We start from the raw sequence: 19,908 nt of genomic DNA, 5'->3' as shown, positions 1-19,908 counted from the left end.
ATGATGATTGCTTTGGATGGTCAAACGCAAAAGATTCGACTTCAGTATCTTCAGTGAATAATCTCACCTGGATACTGTAGCTGATTTGGACAAGTGCAGTGATGAATAATCAATCACACTATCTGGTGTCATCCAGAAGAGGATGGGTTCCCTTTAGTGTCGGTTTCCTCTCGAAGTTAATTCCTCTAATTTTTTTTTTGCCCTTGCCCTTGTCGGCTCATTAGGGATCTAAATTTAAATCAACTTCTGGATATTTGTAAGGCTGCTTTGTAACACTATTGTTAAAAGTGCTATATGAATAGAAATGAGCCCACACACTGTTTAAAAAAACAACAAGAAGCTTTTAAATGAGGCCAAGCCACAAAATGATCTTAACCAAGCATGCACTCCTGATATCCACTGTAAATTATGGCAGTCATCATTGATGTTCTTGGGGCTGTTTTGTAGCTGGGGCTGTTATGAACACTGATTGCATCATAAATTCTGTACCGGAATATCGTAATCCAATATTTTAATCTTGCCATGAGCACCCCAACACATTCATAGTCAATAATTACAATGGGAGAGAAAATAAAACTATTACAATGGCCGTCTCGGTCTCCGTCTAGGTGCTAATGATAACCTGTGGTCTCAATTGAAGAGGGAAGAAAGGGTCCAAGATCCCACTACAATTCTTTCCAATCTTGTTAGACATTACAGGACGTGACTCAGTGCTGCGATTCTCTCCAGGGACGAATTCATCAAAAATGAATTGTGCATAATTTTTTTTTTTTTTTTTTTTTTTTGCAGAAAACAATATTCTCATAAAAATAGTTAAAATGCAACTAGGCCATTTAACCTCATTAAACGTCAGAATAGATTCGTTTTAAAGGTTTCAAAAAATATGTTCGTATCATAACTAGCTCTCTAAAGTCAAATTAAAGTACCCTTCTCAAACATTTCAAATATACAGTAAACTATGAATGTTCTCGTGGCCCACTAGATGGCAATTATGTGCTTTATTGAAGGGCTAAGGTTTGCAATGATGCAGAATCAGATGGGAAATAAGTGCTGGTTTAAATGTTTGCCCTTATTGCATTTTGATGAACTTACATATCAAGAGTGTCGAAGAAATGAAATGAATAATAAAAGCCAAACATGAATTCAGTGATGTGATTCCAAACAGCTGTTAACTTTTTCTTTATTTTTTTTTTTCCTTTTAAGTTAACATAAAATACCAAAATAAAATAACACTTTCTCCATAATATTGCAGCCAAACAAATATCTGACATCTGATATGGCATATTTTGAGATTTTTCCTGGCATGATTGAGTAGTGCTTTTCTGTACTACTTCCTGTTGGCACTTTGGGGAAGGAACTCGATGGAATTGAAAGGTTGCATCATCTTAAAACATATTTTCAATCCTACGTTGTTTGTTTTTTTTATAAAAGACTAAAAAATTCTTTGACTAAAAAAAAAATATATATATATATAAGTATAAGCTGAGAGAATCATGGCCATTAAAAACAAAAACAAAAAAATAAGCCTGTGCATTGAAACAGGCTTGTAATTCAAATCACATTACATGCACTAACAAACTCGATAATCTGAAATACATGTGTGTGTATGTCTGTTCCAGTAGGCCCAAAACACTCATTGAGCACAGTAAGTACACACACTGATTATTGCATCCACTCACACACACACACACACACACACAAACATCAATAGATTTACATCAATTAAAACTAAATGGTACAAGCGCAAATGGTTAACCGTTAATGACACTTGTGTATTTTAATTATGAGGCACAATACACACACACACACACATAGAGTACAGTAAGTACTGGTTGTTCCTGTTGTGGTTTGACCCTGAACATTTTTTTTTTTTTTTTTGGCGAAATGATTAAAGATTAAAGCAAACTTCTGCGAGCGACGACACTTGTGCTCCAAACCTCCTGCACGCTGCCACGCATAAGCGCGTGGCATACCTTGTAAACATTTCATGTTACGTAGCTCTTTGAACTTCATTGTGGAAGCGTCCGAACAAACAAAAACACAAAAAAGCAAAAGCAGAGTCCAGATTGAGGACATCTATATGCATTACCACATACAAACTGTAGAGTCACATCGGCTGGGATAAAGGCACAAACATTCACATCAGCGTGTGTGAAGACTGTAACGACAGGGCCACACACACACACACACACACTCTACAGAAATATATGCATTTTTTTTTTCTTTCTTAACAATTTGGCTAATGATTAATAGAAAGTTTGATTCAATGCAAAAAATATGCTCATTCTGGTTCAGCTTTTTCCTGAGCGATTATTCATTCTAACACAGACACACACACACTCAAAAAACAAATATCTCTGACTACTGCAGAATTACTGAACTCATATACGAATGCATTGTGCAATATATACAAAAAAAATCATATATAATCTTTCTTTTTAAGTTCACATAAATAGCTAGAATGACAAAACATGCTATGTTGCCGAGGGCCAAATTTTGACAATAAAGGGGATGCGGCTTCATGACTGGCACTGGCTACATCAACTGCAAGTCCAGATAGGCTCCACCTCCGAGACTCTGATCTGCAATAGGTTGTTTGGCAGAGAGCAGGGGGGGCAGAGTCACCAAGGCTTCACTGTTGCTGGGCTGTGTGAGAGAGAGAGAGAGAGAGAGAGAGAGAAAGAAATATTACTATTTATAACTTGCACAGCTAGTTTAACCTCAGCACCATTTTGTAGCACCGCACTCCAAACCTCATTAACAGATAAGTGTCCTTCATAGGCATATTACAAAAGCATGTATTCTCTATCAAATTCAGCATGCAGTGTAGCAGCCTTCTTTTAAACGTGACTATTAAACCAGGTACATTCATGGTTTGGGATGTATGGGGTGTACAGGACACACTACAGTCACACTGTAATTTGTAAATGATCTTTTCCTGCTTGCATGCTCTGAGGGTATTGCTGCCAAACTTCCTCACAGTAAAGGTGTTTCAGCTCCAGGTTGCCACATCTGGCAAAGCCATACATAATGTTAAAAAATTGATTCTATTCCATTTTAATCAAGCAGTGCTTACAGCTCCTGGTTAACGGTCAGAATGTTATTTTAATATAAGACACTGAGCAAACCAGTGGCAAGTGAAATACCTCGAGATGACATGAGGAAGCTGCAATGAAGTGGTGCTCAATATCATGCTGCACTTAAATAACAGCACATTAATTAAGAAAATTCATGAATGAATTAAAAGTCATTTGGATTGCAGGTACATGTAAAATCCCGCTCCCCAAAACATCCACTTTATGCTTATGAGTATTGCTCTTTACACGACAGTCCAGTGTGGTCCAGTTTAAATGTTTTAAAAGGTTAAAATATTAGCTATATTTATGCTCTTTGGCTTATAAACCAGGCAGGTACATTTTTTAAAGTTTCTGTATTCATCGCAGATCAATATTTTAATTTTAATCTTATAATAATAATAATCTTATATGTCCTGCAGTTCCATTGAGCAATCAGAAAACAATACTCTTCCTAGAAAGCTTACTGCAGAAATTATTTATATAATTATATTGTTGCCTTGCTTTTAGAAACAAATTGTTCAGACATCTATGAAGTTTTTCGTTGTCTCTACCGCTTATCCGATCTATCCTCAGGTCACGGGGAGCCTGTGCCTATCTCAGGCGTCATCAGGCATCAAGGCAGGATACACCCTGGATAGAGTGCTAACCCATTGCAGGGCACACACACACACAAAATCACACACTACGGGCAATTTAGAGACTCCATTCAGCCTAGAAGCATGTCTTTGGACTGTGGGAGGAAACTGGAGCACCTGGAGGAAACCCACTAAGCACAGGGAGGACATGCAAACTCCACACACACAGTGAGTGGGAGCGAGACTCAAACCCAGGACGCTGGAACATGCTAACCACTAAACCACTGTGCCGCCATCAGTGAAGTTATGAAATCATATTTATGAGAATTCCTTTAGAGCATCAGACACTCATATTCATCAGCAAATTAAATAATAACTAACCTTCACACTGTAAACTAATGTGACACTTAAACGTCATACATTTGGACAGCTGTTATGACTGAACAGCATTTTTTTATGTTGAGTTCATTCTCATTTGCGTGTTAACACGTTATATTTCGTTTTGAGATCGGTTCTCCCTACCGAAGCTATTCTGCTACTTTCCCTGTTCCATAATATGAGCAAGGCCTGGGGATGAACAGAGATAATAAAACAGCAGAATCGTGTTACTGCAGGCCAACCTGCCACACCCTGGGTTCAGTATGTGAGGGAATCCAGACCAGATGAACCTGTTCAGCTCAATGCAGAAAAGAAGTATGCGACTTTTCCACAGATCCACTGAAACGTTTAAATCTTTAAACACTCAAACACCACAGGACATAGGACACACCCAAATATTCTTTACAACCACACCCTATCAGAAAACACCCAACCACCCACACCTTTTGGACTAGAAGGACTAGCAGAATGAGGACAGCACTAAATTACCCTCAATGTCACTAATGTCAATGTGAGCTTATGATTTGAAATGATATATATATATATATAAGACTGCTCCATAATGACTGGAGTTAGTAACCAAAGCATTTCTCTTTACCAGATTTAGAAAAGACCTGGAAACTAGAATTTACAACAACTAAACTGGTTTGATTGAAAAAAATCATAGATAATTCCTACATGCATTGTTGAATACAGTGTTGAATACTGAGCCACAGAGATCAGAGGGCTGACTATGAATCTAAGCACTGTCAACTTGTCACTGTGTTTGAGCAATAACACTGAGTAATACCCTCAACATTCTGACTAAAGTGTCTGCCAAACAAGTAAAAGTTTCTCACCATTATCATCATTACCAGGTGAATTGATAATGGAACCCCTGTAAGCATCAGTTTGTAAAAGTGTAGTATAAGCTCCACCCACCTGATAAGCCTGCACCATGCTGAGGATTTCCTTTACTCCGGTGGTGTAGGTATGAGTGGAGGAGTGGCCCTGCATCCTGATCAGTGCTGCATGTGGGCTGGAGAGGATAGAGCCAGGTGTGTGTGTACTTGCCGGGTAGTAGCCCATATTGGGTGGAGAGCCTGGGGGGCTAAAGACAAGGGTATTTTATCATTACACTGAATATTTATTTGAATGTTTTTGCACCAAGACAAAACTATTATTTTACTCAAACATTAAATAATAAAAAAACAATCATGACCTTTTAGTGTTTTGGATGACATAGGGTTCAACTTCATACCTATTTTTACTGTAATGGTTTCTCACATTACCCTCAAAGCTGTTTAGCCCTTGCACATTCTCTACCTAAAGAAAGAGTGATGCCACAGCTCTTTATCCCTTTAGTCTCTCCGCCTTTTTCACCTCCTTATTTGTATATACGCTGCTCAAATAGAAAAGGTTCCAATGCTTTTATGTCAACACCATGGCACATGTCATTTCATAAATCCCTAACTAGCTGAGCCAGGTATCTGTTGTAACTCAGCGTAACTGCATAGTGGAACTCCAAAGGTTGCTGTCTCTGAGTGTTAGACTTTTAATTGTGAAATTCAATGTTCAATGATATTCTAGATGTTGCTAGAAAATAGTGAGTGAGAAAAGATGATTTTTTCCTTCTATTAAAAGCCACTGTAACTGCACAAGCAACTACAAAAATTAATGAGGAAAATTAAAATATACCAGCAACCAACAAACTGGCAGCAGGATCACTAAAATTATTTCAATGTAAACGTATTTCTTTTTAGTCACAATCTGCTCCTAGGAACATAAAGCTATCAGTAGTTACACTGATTTAAGAATTAAATAAATATACAGTACACTTCAGTCCCTTCATCATCCAGAAACTGCCTACACACTCCAGCCACATGAGGCTGGGGCATTGTCATTAACCAGGAGGAACCAGGGCCCACTGGACCGGTGTCTGACAATGGCTCTGAGAATTTCATCCCAGTACATAACAGCAGTAAGGCCAGCCTGTTGGCTAGCACATGGAGGTCTGAGCAACCCTCCAAGGATATTCGTCACCAGACCATCACTGACCCACTTCCATCTCCACATTCTTTCACGTCTGTCACATGTTCTCAGTGTGATCCTGCTCTCATCCTGCTTCTCATAAAGAGAATAGAGTGCTTGTTCTGGCGTTCTCTGGCAAATGGCAATCAAGCCGCATGGTGCTTAATTTTTTTGAGTAGTGTTTGGTATTGTTCCTTACAAAAACATGTGTGTGAGAATCAACAGCATGTCGGTTCTAAGCAGAAAATATCGTGATTCCTTTTTCATCCTGAGTCAACCTTACTCTCATTTGATTTATTCAAATTTACAGCAGACAACTCCGCCAGTCTTCCCACATGCATTTTCGTATAGGGGTTATAGGAACTGGGTGTGAGATACACACACATACAGACAACACAGTAACACACCCAGCTAATGCATGCTGTTCTGGTTGCGCAAGTCTTTCTTGAAGGCTGTAACAGGGTCATAATTTTCTAGCATTTCCAGAGCTCTGTAAAGCTGCCTCAGGCATAGTCACACTTACAATCAGCAAAAGGTTGTTGTGTTAAAGTTGCTGGTAATGCTGAATAAAAATAAGAAAAAGCTTTCCTCATGTTGTTCATTAGCAAACTAGCTATGCATTGTAAATCAGGGTGACTGATACTACAGTCACGCACATATCTATATCTATATCATTTTGTGATTATTTTTTTCATACATAAAACAAACATTGAATATAAGAGCTAGATTAAGTGTGTCAGGAAGAGGTAGGTCTTCATCTGTCGTTTGAAAAATGTTAATATTATGTTAATATCAAATGCTGTATCATCCATGAATGAAGTAAATTAGAAAATAAGCCACAGCCAAGTAATTATGAAAATGTATTTTTACATTTACTTAAAAAAAATGTGAATAATTAACCTACTCATCTGGAAAGCAAGGGACTGAGAATGGAATATAGAATGGAATATGACATTAAAAGTAGATATTAAACACTGTGTTACACACGGTGGCAGTGCAAATTCTTAAAATGGCCTTGTTGGCCATTCAGACCTTTCTCTATTTCAGTCCCTGTTTGAAGAAATATTGCAGAAATAACCCACAACGCTGTGGATGTGCCTCTACATGCCAGACACCAAAGCTTATTCCAGCCCTGTCTGTCAGAATTAAAATAAACCTCCAGCATGTAGATAAGATGAAAGTCATTTTATCTAATAAAATACAAATGCAAATTGTGCAACTTCAGAGTCATAAACTTTTAGGTCAATATATTATTATAGAGCAGACACTAGAAACAACAGTTATCTATCAACAGTTCCAGTAATTTTTCTCCAGCCTGCTAAAATGCATAGATATGTGAGGTAAAGCTTCCCAAAAAGTGATTTGCCCTTCAAATATATATAAATAAATAAATAGATAAATAGATAAATAAATAAATAAATAAATAAATAAATAAATAAATCAATCAATCAATCAATCAATCAATCAATCAATCAATCAATCAGTCAATCATCAATCAATCATATTTCTTTCAATTACAGAGGCACCAAACCAAAACAACTACTGAGAATTATCCACTGCACAAAAAAATAAAAAATGATGAATTGCATAAACAGGAATACATACATTTTTAAAAAATCTGTAAATATATATATATATTTATAAATATATATATATATATATATATATATCATAGGATAATAGGTTTTTGAACACCTGTAGTTTTCTATGTTTATTACAGTTTAATCCACAGAGTAAAGACGAATGATCCAGAATAGCAATGAAATATAGAAAACTCAGTATTCAGAACTAATGATACTCTAAACGGCAAACACAGTATAAACCTGTTAAGTCTATAGATAAAGGACTCATAAATTATTATATATGTATAATAATATTTATAATAACATTATATATGTGTACTATAATTTTAACAGTTTAACAATTTATACAATTTTACAATTATTATACAATTTAAATTGAACAATTTTATACATTGTGTGCTGGTGCCTTAATTTAGCTGATAAATATTCTGAGCCTTTTCCAATTATATTAGATCTAGATTGGACCAAATAGTTATTTCTACTAATTCACCAAACCTGCATTAATAAACATTTCTCCATTCACTTACACCTATATTGTTATATGTAAATATACGTGAAAATATATATAATGTTAAAAAAAAAAAAGTAAAGGATCTCTGATTTTGTACAAATACCTTTTTCATTACATAAAGGACATTATAGCAGTGGCATAACATATTCAAAGCTATGGGCGAAAGAGTAGTAGGTCAATTCAGGGAGAAAAATGAATCTGGAAATTAGCTGATGCTTAAATGAATTACTTAAATTTAAAGGTAAATCAAATGTATGTATAGAATGTAATAATACAGCATCCCAGTAGCCCAGGATTCATTTAATATTCATAAAAATGTAAATCTGAGGACACTACCAATAACTTGATATTTAATCATTTATAAAAAACTATTAAACAATGTAAAGCTGGTGTGTATAAGTTTATAATATTGTTTTAAATATTTATTTTAATTAAACATTAAATTAATTCATATTTAAAAGACTTTATTTATTTACTTAAAATCTTTTTTAAATCTGTTTGATTTTGCTTCTTAATAATTAAAGTCTGACACTGAGTCACTTACTGTGGTCCTTTAAATGTTATACACTAGTGATGCTTTTTAGACATAAATTATTGATAAAATAATCAAATATTGTTTAAGAAATTTGAGGTGAAATTTTGATTTTTTTTTTTTTAACCATGTGGATTTCTGAACCCTACTGAATTTTATCAAGTCTTGCCACAAACTTTGAAAATCCTTTATGTATGAAGACCTGGCCCGCGACATGCAAATAAAAAAAAAAACTGAACTTAGATAGGCACTGAAGATAGGATGCATGTGTTTGTGTGTCTCACAATATGCTAGTAGTTGTGTATTTGACCTTACCTTGGATAGTAGGAAGTGTAGTTTACATACATCTGGTTGTTAGCTTGGTAGAATGTGGTTGGGGCTATTGGGCGTGGACTCAACAGGAACTGGGAAGGGTAGAGAGCCGCTGCCTCCACGGGAAGAACTGCCCCTGCAGGAAGCATTGGTCCAGCAGGAAGTACAGCACCCGCAGGAGGAAAAGAGTAAGATGTAGGACAGAGACCTGCAATTGCATAATATGAATGAAAGGTAGATTAATCTAAAAATAATAGCTTCAACATCTAATCAAACTGACTAGGTAATTCCCATGATTAGTATTTTGTTTACATTGTGTTATGGACCATAAGAAATCATGCCCTTTCACAACTCAGTTTTAAAAATTTGTTAGCGCACCAGTGTGAAGTGGCTTCAGAGAACCACTGCAAACCAGACGCCATACAAAGAGCCGTGACAGGGCATGATAATGGACCCCTTTAAAACACCTGAGCCCAGCCTACACTACCCCGTTTATCAGTCTACAGTCTTCAATTCAGTGTGTGAAATCCCTTTGTAACTCATAACCTCTTTTTACAAACCTGTTCATTGTTTGTTGTCGGAAGATCATGCAGTCACCCATGCACACAAACAATGAACTACACACTGCAAAACACTCAGTGTTCCAAACATCAAACCAGCCTGTTCTACTGGCCAGTTCTGTTTCAGATGATAAAATCCAAATGGTGTACATTCAAAATTTTCTTTCCTTTAGAAAAAGCGTGCAGTCTGGTTGTAAGCTTCCCTCAACAATTAGTGACTGCCACCATCGTTCAACAGCTAGTCAGGAGTGCTACCCTCCTCCACCAACCTTCCCAACAACATGCACTACAGAGCCCAAAACATGACTGGTGTCTGTTAGACTTTCAAATGATCTGGCTTCCATAGGTCCTGTGAGTGCTTGTTGTTGGGGTCAGAAAGGTGAGCAACCTGATATTCTAGTCTAGATCAGAATGAAGGGTTGGGGATATCTATACTGCACCAAAACATTCACACAGTCACTTCACACGTTTTGTCCGTGTCACATCTTGTGCTTGAGACGTTGTGCATCATGCGAACAGAGTGCCATACAAATTTTCAAAACAGGTGAACCTTAATCACAAGATTCAATCACAAATCAAAGATTTAATAAGATAATAATCCCAAATCAGTCCCAAATTAGAGCCCCACCCTCCACAGCTGGAAAATGAGTGAACGTGGAATCAGTCACCGCAAATCATCACAAAAAGGAACATCCACCCAGACGATTTCACTCTTGCCTGTATCCACTTCCTGTCTCCTTCTGGCGCCATGGACCTCTGAGTCAAAGGGAGGAAGGGAGCAAGGAAAGGAGGAAGAGGAAGGCGTGAAGCGCCACCTACCCGCAGCTGAGAGAAGCAGCCCCGCAGCCCATTAGCACTTACGTCGTAACTTACATGGTGGCGGCGAAAGACCGCTCCGTGAAAGTGAGCCACCCATCAGCACCACGTTCATCTCCTGTGCTGAGCAGGCGAATACCTCGACATAGCGTTCCTTCATGCTGCGCTTGTGGCAGCGCTGAGCTGCAGCATGCGCCCTTTCCGCCGACCGCATTTGGATGAACGCATCACCTGATGGACGGCCCTATACACACACACACACACACACAGGTCCAGATAGGAATTAAAAAAGTAAAGAAATTTATTTTAAGAGCAAATATACAATGTTTAGATTGTGTAGCTTTTCAGATTTATGTTTAGACTCTAATTAGGATGTAAATTTGTTTCACTGACATTATCTATCCTCTGAACCCTTCACCCTCAAGTTTTGGCTTATTAAAAAAATTTTTGATGGAGATCAGTCGGTAGACATGAAGCCAACGTTAACGGAACCTGCACACGGAAAAGGAAAAACAAACCCATATAGGTTTTATTTACAAAACATCACACTCATAATAACTGTCACAAGGGGGCTGGGCTGAGTCATTATGGACCTCAGTTTTAGAGTTTTACCTTTGAGATTTTAAGCCTTATGGTGAAATATACTTCTGACGAATTTAATACTTTGGACAAACCATCAAAATAAATTGAGTGTACATTATATACTCTTTCTTAGTCTCATTTCGCAAAACTACAGAAGACGGTAGACAATAACCAGCTGCCCTTCTATGTACTTCATGCGGAGATGACATTTTGCTGGTTTTTAAAGAATAATATGTCATCATGCAGAGCATACAGAGCATGCCAGTCGAGCGAGGTCCATTAATGAAGAAGCTATGCGACCTAACCTGTGCCTACAAACAATGCATTCCCAAGCTGATTCTGTCAAAGATGGATGACTTTAAGGAGTGCCAAGCTTCTTTCTGCAGATGTGCTATCATAAAATTCAAGTAGTAAATGGAGAACTTGTACAGAACAACCGATATGAACCCCCAGAGAGTATGCAGTACTGTAAGCTTGCTAAGGTAGCTTTGTCTTCACTCAACCTTTCGTAGATGCATTATGAACGCTGAGACAACAATTTGCGAGTGACTGTGTGTTACAGAAATCATTAAGGAGACCTTAATAATAAGAATAATATTGCGTGTGGTCAAAGATGTCAGTGTGTAGGTAAGCATATTACCTGCTGATTGAGTACCATGTGTACTCCATGTGGTTTAATATCAGCTGTGTATTCGCCTAGGAACAGCAGGATGTCTTGAACAGTAGCATCATATGGCAGACCTCTCAGTCTTAGACAGTCCCTCATTCCAGTTATGGCAGCAACTGGTGATGGTACAAATGCAGGCTGGGCCACTATGGGCAGGATAGGTGAGGGGGCCACTGGAATTAGCGGAGCTGAAGAATATCTGTTCAAAACCTGACACATACAAATGTCCAATGAAACAAAAACTTTTCCGCTCATTATGACATTTCAGAAGAATGCACAGCACTGCAGTTATGGAGCTGGGCCAAGAGGATGCCAGTATTTGCTTTCTGCATAGTGGTAATAAAATGACAACACGCTGATACACACCCTGAGTGTGTGTGTGTGTGTGTGTGTGAATACAACACCTGTGCTTAATAAGCAAAATTATTTAAGTAAATGCAACAACATTCTTTTTGTATAAAATGTATGATATATGGCTCTCTTGTGTATATATACAGTTTGACGGAAATGTTTTGTCAGTGCACTGCGCTGGTGTTCAGTAAAACCATTTAGCTGGAGAACAAAGACACACACACACACATTTTAAGCATCATTTACCAGGACTGCAAACTGCCAAAGGCTAGATTTCTGCACATTTTTCTATTCTTTTCCTTCTGTTAAACAAAATTTTAAAAAATCAGGATTCACAGCTTTGAGCTTTTTAATGTTCTAAATGAAAACACTGCATTAGTAACCAAATGCTTTATTTCACTACAATTTCTGCAGTTCTACGATTATATTCCTTATCATATACGTCACATGCATGGATTTGCGATCGCCAAAACTGTTGACGGGAAATGCAAAGAACCTCCATAATCCATGTTGCTAATCAGGAGCTATAAAAAGGTATGAAGGTGGTCACTATTTTCACAGCAAAGGTACTTTTAATGAATGTTTCAGCTTCATTAAAATTCATTCCTTCATTCTCTGTGGGTAGAGCGTCTAGTAATTTTTTTGAGCCGGCGTTGGTGACTGTCCTGCACTCTATATGGCTATCCAGCTCACATCACAGGTGCTAGTTATATGAATTTAGAGAGTTGATTCATGCACCATCAGGGGACAGTTGGGTTTGCACAAACCTGTTACAGGTGACCAATTGTTCGTCCTTTCCGCACGCTGTCTTGGCTATATTAATAAAATTCAGTTATCGCTAACCTTGTCCTTAATTGCTAATTTCCTACCACTGTTTGGTTTTGTATTTGTTCTTGATAGAATTGATGAGTCTTTGGTAAATACATGAATAACTCTAAATAAGTTACAGTCTATAACTTTCTATTCTGATAAAATTCTATTCTATCAGTTCTATCTATTCTATTATGGTCTTCTCACAGTAGCTTTATGTCACATGCAAATAATGATGATAATTCAACCACTATGAAAAATAGTCTCTGAATTCTTCGAGCATTCCTTAGTTATTTTCCACTTAAAATATTTGGCAACCCTGTGGAGAAGTGAGGCACAGCTGCCTCTCTAATCGGAGTAAATTGAACTCTCCATTCCTCCATGTGAATTTCTAAATATACTTATATTTACAGCATAAACTCATGACTCTCAGGTACGAGTAAAAAAAAAAAAAAAAGGTTGACATTCTAATTAATGCGTAATCATTAATAAGAAAGAAGGAGCTTTTTTTTCTTATTAGTGCATACTACTGCCACTCTGTAGTTTCTCTCACTCTCTCTTTCTTCCTGCTTTTCACCAGAGCTGTCTTCATATCACCACAATTTTCTTTAGAACAAATTAATAAGCATGTTTGGGTGCTAGCCAATATACCTGGGTACAACACCAAAATATCACTTAAGCATGAGAAACACTTCAGCAGCAAAGCTTCATTTTAACATCCAAGGTTCGTTGGCAGCTTAGGCAAGGAACAGGCGTGTCAAAATCCAGGGCTGGATTACCACAGTCCTACAAATTTACGTAACATCTCTGCTGCAACACAGATCAGTCAATTAGTCAGGCTGACATGTAGCTGACGAGTCAAATCAAGTCAGAGGAAGAAAAGCGCCGCACTGTTCTGCCTTGCTTGTATCTTGTTTTTGGGGTAATTGAGGTTGGAATTAATTTATGTAGACAGTTTGATAAGATATCAATATTCAAAATAACAGCTTTAATAATGGTTGTGATTTCCACCACTGTGACAAAACTGAGAACAATAGTAGACTTCCTGGCCATGCTTCACTGAACTACTTTAAAAAACACTGGTCTAAAAACACATCTAGGGTATAATTCTTTTCATTTTCATATTGAATTATTCTATTAATAACACAATTTGCTTTGTAGTCCGATAATGAAGAACTCATCCAGTGTTAACAGAGAGAATGAATATATGTACCCACCTGTTGCACCTCTGCCGCTGTGCTCTTAAACAGCTCGATGTACCTCTTGCCCAGGAGTTCCTTGTGCTTCTTCAGTGCGTTCTCTGCGTATTCTTCACAGGAGAACAAGACAAAGGCGTCCCCAGTGGGCCTGCCATCAGGGAAGCGTACAAATAGTATACCCTCTGTACCATCCGTCACTGGGCATGATGGAGAGAAGAACTGCAGGACCTGCTCGGCTGTGGCAGTAAACGGTAACCCCCGCATGCGCACGATCACCTGGTTCTCCCGTGACAAGAACTTTGCAACTTCATTAGAAGTGCCTGTTTTTTGTAATACAAAATATTTGTATTACATACAGCATTACATATGACAAAAATGCACAAGAAGCTGTGAAAATGTGTTTTGTTTTGTTTTTTTTACCTCCTGCTATCTTTAAGAAGTCTTCACCAGTCGCTTTATAAACCTGGAACACAAAACAACAATATTTTCTGTCTGTAATTTGATATTCTGCAGTATGATAACTACTATATTAGGCTGCATGTAGATATAAGCTATACTCAAAAGTGATTTAATTCATTTTTATTTTTATTTTGTTTGCTGATAATTTATTGTGACCGCTGGATTCGAAATCAGTGGCTGTGGAATGTAGGCTATTATATCATGCTTTAAATTCGTTATTTTGATCGGTCAAATGAATAATATAATAGAAATATCTATGTTAATAAAAAAAATAAATAAAGACTTTGTGTGCTAATGATGTTTAATAACATGCACCTCGATGTATCTTGAGCCCATGTGGTGTTTATGTCTCTGCAGTGCCAGGTCCCGGTGTTCTTCACTCACAAAGCGAACAAGTGCCTCACCATTCCTTCTGCCCTGAGCGTTCAGACACAGAGCAGCACCCCCTCTACACACACACACACACACACACACACACAGAGCTCTATGATTATATCATTGCTTCCTTTTTATAAAATTCTTCAAATCTATAAGCCTTGAGCTTGCCAGTGTTATGTCACTCTATTAATGCTTTTAAGACGTACTTGGCAATGTTGAGACCCCTGAAGAAACGTGCAACGTCCTGGTCTGAGGATTGCCAGGGAAGACCTCGAGCCCTGATCACAGTATTGTCATCTATCCGCTCCATCTTACTGCTGCACACACACACACACACACACACACATACACCATATGCAACAGTATAATCAACTATCAAGTATTACACTATGACTATAAGCACTATATACACTTTATTAAAATAAACTCTTACCAGGTTCCAGTTTCAAACTTCTCATTCACTTTCTCAGGGCACGAGAACGCTTGACCTGTGACGATATTTTACAGCTTAAAATGAAACTTTCCGAAATTTCTCTCGCTGCATTTCTGTGTGTCTGTGTGTGTATAAGTGTGTGACTTACGGCCTGGCTCAGAGACGAGTGCTAGAGCAATGCCGGACATCTGATGAACCTTGAGTGCTGTAAAGTTATTGACAGAATCCACCTTCACATTCAGGTCTGACCAGAAATGCTGTTAAGGAAAGCTACCGAACCCTATACTCCAGACACCATAATTAATGCTAATATTGTGAGGAAAAAAAGATAATCGCTTATAACCATTAATGCGTAACCTAATGCAAACATAGTTCACTGAAAAGGAAAGTTTATGATTCACCTGTCTATATACGACTATATATACACTCAAGGATGCATGTGCCTGTGTGTGTGTGATGTCATTAAGTGGGTGTGGCAGTTTAAGCTTGTTGGCTAAACATTCTTTGCTTTCTCTTGCAGGTTTATTAGGCACACACTATTGTCCCTCTATTTGCATTTCAAAACCTTCGGCTCCTGCAGCCAACACCCTTTTCCGCACACACACACACACATACGCACACCCTTTAGCATGCTACCTCTTACACAGGCTGTCAACTGACTTCAGTCGAAGTGCACTTCTAGATATATAAACTCCAGCCTCTGCCTCAGAGACTAATGTTAATATTAGAGACTAATATTTATATATTCCTCTGTCCATGGCAGGAGCACCGCACCCATTATCCCTGTTCTAAACTGTGCAAGTTCCATGTTGGATAGTTGTTAATCATACTAGTGCATCCTAGTGTACACCAACAGACTATTGAAATTCCTGGATGGTTGATGAATTAATAACGAAAAATGTTGAAGGATACAATCGGCCATAAAATTAAGATCCAAGTCCTTCAGATCAGCCGCAGATGGAAAATGCTTCTTGAACTCTTTCCGCAGGTCAAAAAACGAATAAAAACATTCAGGTAGTGGGATGTTCTGCAAAAAATAAAAGAAAAAAAGTGCAGTTAGATTCACAGATGCTGGAGAAAGAAATGTAATCCAAGTAACAGGACTGATACTGATGTAATGTAAGAGCAAAATAACATTAAGTTAGATCTTTATACCTTGCTGGACGCCTCTGGATGCAGAACCTGACGCAGATGAAGCTGACCATCGGTGCAGAGGCAGAAGGAATTCCCTGAACTTGTGCTTATTTCTGAGTGCAACCTTTGGTTAAACTACATGCACAGCACACAGACACATACAGTTAATTAAATAATAACTCCCACGAACAGAAATCTAAAGCAGGATAAAGGAGTCCCTCACACATTTCCCTAGTATAGTATTAACGTTACAGCTAAGAGGGGCACGACGTAAATGTTAAAGCAACATAGTGATCATTAACCTTTTGTTTTTTAAATGAAACTATGAGGTGTCCGGGAAACGATGACAGCAAAATACTTCATTTTGGATTTAGAATTTACAGCATATGCTCTATCGTGTTTTGTTTTTGGTTTTTTTGCAGGGCATACATTTGCACATTGGCCTTTCAGACACCATATATAGCTGCTGACATGGTGATGCCATATGAAAAGAAAAAAAAAAAAAAAATCATCTGTCAAAAAAATAAAATGCCAAATAGATATAATCTGACACAGGGTGAAAGACGAGTTGAAAGCATAGGCACAGCATAAGCAATCAACTCCCTGAGGATAATTCCAGCTAAAACCACGATGCACAATTCCAGTGCTCCAAAATTCCTTTACAAAATATATATATAAATATTATATGGTGGTTATATATATATATATATATATTAAATGATATTAGACAAATTATTAGTAAACATTCTCTGTGTCAACTTTACACCTGTAATACCAGCTGGAATTGGAATTAATAATGAAGCAACCAATAAATTATGAAGATTATTATATCTAATAATATAATCCCACTCCATGAACGGTTTCAAATACATTCCCGACTATCGTTCAGTGATGTATCAATCATTCAGGTATTAAAAATCAATGTGAAAGTGGCTGATTTCCGAGCTCCATGCTGTTTTCTGTTTTCCCCCCACCTGATTGAGAGCTTGTTCCAGAGGCGCAGCAGCTGAGAGGGCCTCCTCACTCAGGCCGCTCACTTCTCTACACTCCTCCGTCACTTCCACACTCTCCGGCTTCACCAGCACTTCATTCACTGCACCAGTCTTAAAACGAGAAAACCAAACAAAACAATAACAGGAGGAGGGGATCATAATAATGTCCATAAATAATCCCTGTAAATTATCAGGCTGAACAAATATCAGGGATTGGAGTTGGACTATTTTTGCCGATAGTCATCGGCGTCGTCGTCGAGATAACAAAATCAAAACAAAACCTGGTTATAATAAACATGGATTATTGTGTACAGTCAACCTGATTCCCCCTTTCACACAAAAGGATGATATTTACCTTTTTAGTGCCTAAATCCAAGACCTGCCACACAAGCTGAACGATTTCCTTCTCGTCTGAACCTAACAGCTCTCCGCTCGCGCCAGACGTCGTGGTGAATAGCAGCACCAGGTGTTCAGGATTGAGCGTCATTTTTTACAGAAATTAACTTTAAAAAAAAAAAAAATAAAAGATAGAGATAAAGAAATAAAGCAAAGCGAACAACCCGATACCCTGATACCAAAGAAATCCCCAGGTGACAGTGAAGTAAGGGCCCCCCAGTCACCCCCACACCTATGAACAGGTAAGCAGTGCGCCGAGTTCCTTTATGTCTCCGTGGCCTTGCGATCGAGTGTGAAACTCTATGCAAAAAAAAAAAAAAAAAAAAAAAAACAGTCGTAATGGCTGCTCGCTCGTGCGCGCGCCTCTTACCTGGCCAGCTCCCCCACGTGACCTACTGTAACGCGTTACCTGGCCAGCGCGAGCGCTCTCTCATTGGTGCTCAGAAACAGGGACGTGGCAATGGACCAGGAAAACACACACACACACACAACAAAAACACATACACACACAAAACAAAAAAAGTGAGGCGAATTTATCTCAAATGTATCGTGATGCTTTCATATGCACCTTAAATCATCATTACACTATACACAGGTACACTATATCCAAAAAAACACAGGATGGACTGGTCAAGCTGGTAGACAATTATTAGCAAAAGCATTTCCTAATTACTACTAATACTATATAAATAGTATTATTTGGATCATAGACAAATAGTTTCTAAGAAAAAAAAACAAAACAAAATGGTGTACCAGCTTGACCAGTTCTGCTTGTGTTTGAGAAGCTGGGCAAAATAAACTGGATTTATTTATTTTTTACCAGGGAGGTACATCTTTTGTCCCTTTTATTATCTAGCTGGGAACATGGATACGTGAATGTACCTTTAAAATGGGGAGCATGGTTGTACCTGCTGATCATTTAGATTCTCTATGGTTCACCTTATCATGTGAAGGTACAAAAGCTCAGCAAGGAATGGTGCAATTTAGTACCCTTTCTTAAAGTGTACTTAGAATATCGCGTCACCTAAAATAAATGCCTGACCTGTAGCAACCATTAGTAGCCAAATTAGAACCCTAAACTGGAAAGTGTCTTTACCCATGTTCCTTTGTTTGTGGATTTATGTTATGTTTGTTTAGCTTTACTCAAAGTAATTACAGTCTAATTACACCTCACGCTTTCTTAAAGGTACACTATACCTACAATTCCAGGTGAAAAAGACATATTAATGGTGCAATATGTAAGGGTTCTTCCGCAATAACGAGGAAAAGTACAGTTTAAATACTGTTTGTTTGTTTGTTTGTTTTTGTGAGAGTGTAAGCCAGGGGTGTCCAATCTTATCCGCAAAGGGCCGGTGTGGGTGCAGGTTTTCATTCTAACCGAGCAGAAACCACACCTGAGTCTACTGAAAGCCAAGATCAGTTGATTAGCCAGTTGGAATCAGGTGTAGCTTGTGCTTGCTTGGAATGAAAACCTGCAACCACACCGGCCCTTTCTGGATAAGATTGGACACCCCTGGTGTAAGCTAACATGGTATCTACACTAAGATTACAGTGAACTCTTTATAAATTCTGTGTCTTTAGCAGATGTTTGAAGGGGTGCAGATGTTTGAAGTGGAATATTATGCATGCAAGGACACTGTAGGTTCAAATTGTTCATGTTATAAACAAAGCATTGCAATGCCTGTTGTTAAATGCACACTTCAGTACTGTAAAGTGGAATGCTGTTGCACTTGTTCCAAACCATTACTAATGAGGGATTAAGGCATTCTTTCGAAAACAACAACCTGACCGTGAGGCTGAAAAGTCAAATAAGTGGGTTGAATAAATGATCTACTAACTCGATTAAAATAAAGAGTATAATAGGATGAAAAGTGGTTATTGTGTATTACGTACAGCACCCTACAGAAATAGTGTCACCCTTCATTCAGTCATACCAACGTCAGTACTGGATCTATGGTCGATGTTGTGGTGGATCTGGAGCCTGAAACACTATAGGTGTGATATAGGGACACAGCCTGAAAGGGACACCAATCAGTACTGGATATATTTGTGGGAGCAAAAAGCAATTATACAGGGACGTTGTATAATTTTATTGAAATATAAATGATATGCATCTGTCACATGCATTCCCTGGGGAGAGAATAACAGCATTG

General features: G+C 38.0%; 1 protein-coding gene across 2 annotated transcripts; it reads right to left on the bottom strand.

Annotated features, from left to right (window-relative positions):
- Positions 1–1,163: 1,163 nt before the first annotated feature.
- esrp1 (epithelial splicing regulatory protein 1) lies at positions 1,164–18,042 on the bottom strand. 2 transcript variants are annotated; one of them, XM_058376571.1, is made up of 15 exons: positions 17,715–18,042; positions 17,342–17,470; positions 16,389–16,502; positions 16,146–16,260; positions 15,382–15,477; positions 15,234–15,288; positions 15,007–15,117; positions 14,738–14,870; positions 14,384–14,426; positions 13,982–14,283; positions 11,577–11,813; positions 10,400–10,598; positions 8,982–9,186; positions 4,952–5,120; positions 1,164–2,646 (listed from the first exon to the last, which is right to left on the bottom strand). In XM_058376571.1, exons 1-15 carry the CDS (start codon positions 17,844–17,846, stop codon positions 2,536–2,538), a joined length of 2,151 nt encoding a protein of 716 aa, XP_058232554.1. In that variant the 5' UTR covers positions 17,847–18,042; the 3' UTR covers positions 1,164–2,535. The 2 variants fall into 2 exon arrangements, with proteins under 2 accessions (XP_058232554.1, XP_058232555.1); XM_058376572.1 differs by having other exon boundaries at positions 10,412–10,598; positions 17,715–18,041.
- Positions 18,043–19,908: the final 1,866 nt, after the last annotated feature.

This window comes from Hemibagrus wyckioides, linkage group LG23 (genome assembly GCF_019097595.1).
Source record: "Hemibagrus wyckioides isolate EC202008001 linkage group LG23, SWU_Hwy_1.0, whole genome shotgun sequence".
Classification (NCBI taxonomy): domain Eukaryota; kingdom Metazoa; phylum Chordata; class Actinopteri; order Siluriformes; family Bagridae; genus Hemibagrus; species Hemibagrus wyckioides.
The sequence above is the reverse complement of the archived record's forward strand: the minus strand, read 5'-3'. Positions and strand labels throughout refer to the sequence as shown.

Bases quoted from the DNA above. Each gene is read 5' to 3' on its own strand.
- esrp1 (XM_058376571.1), bottom strand. From the start codon at position 17,846: ATGACGCTCAATCCTGAACACCTGGTGCTGCTATTCACCACGACGTCT. The intron at 17,471-17,714 runs GTAAATATCATC...TCTCGTTTTAAG, and splicing joins TGGATTTAGGCACTAAAAAG to ACTGGTGCAGTGAATGAAGT. The intron at 10,599-11,576 runs GTAATATGCTTA...GTGTGTGTATAG, and splicing joins ACATGGTACTCAATCAGCAG to GGCCGTCCATCAGGTGATGC.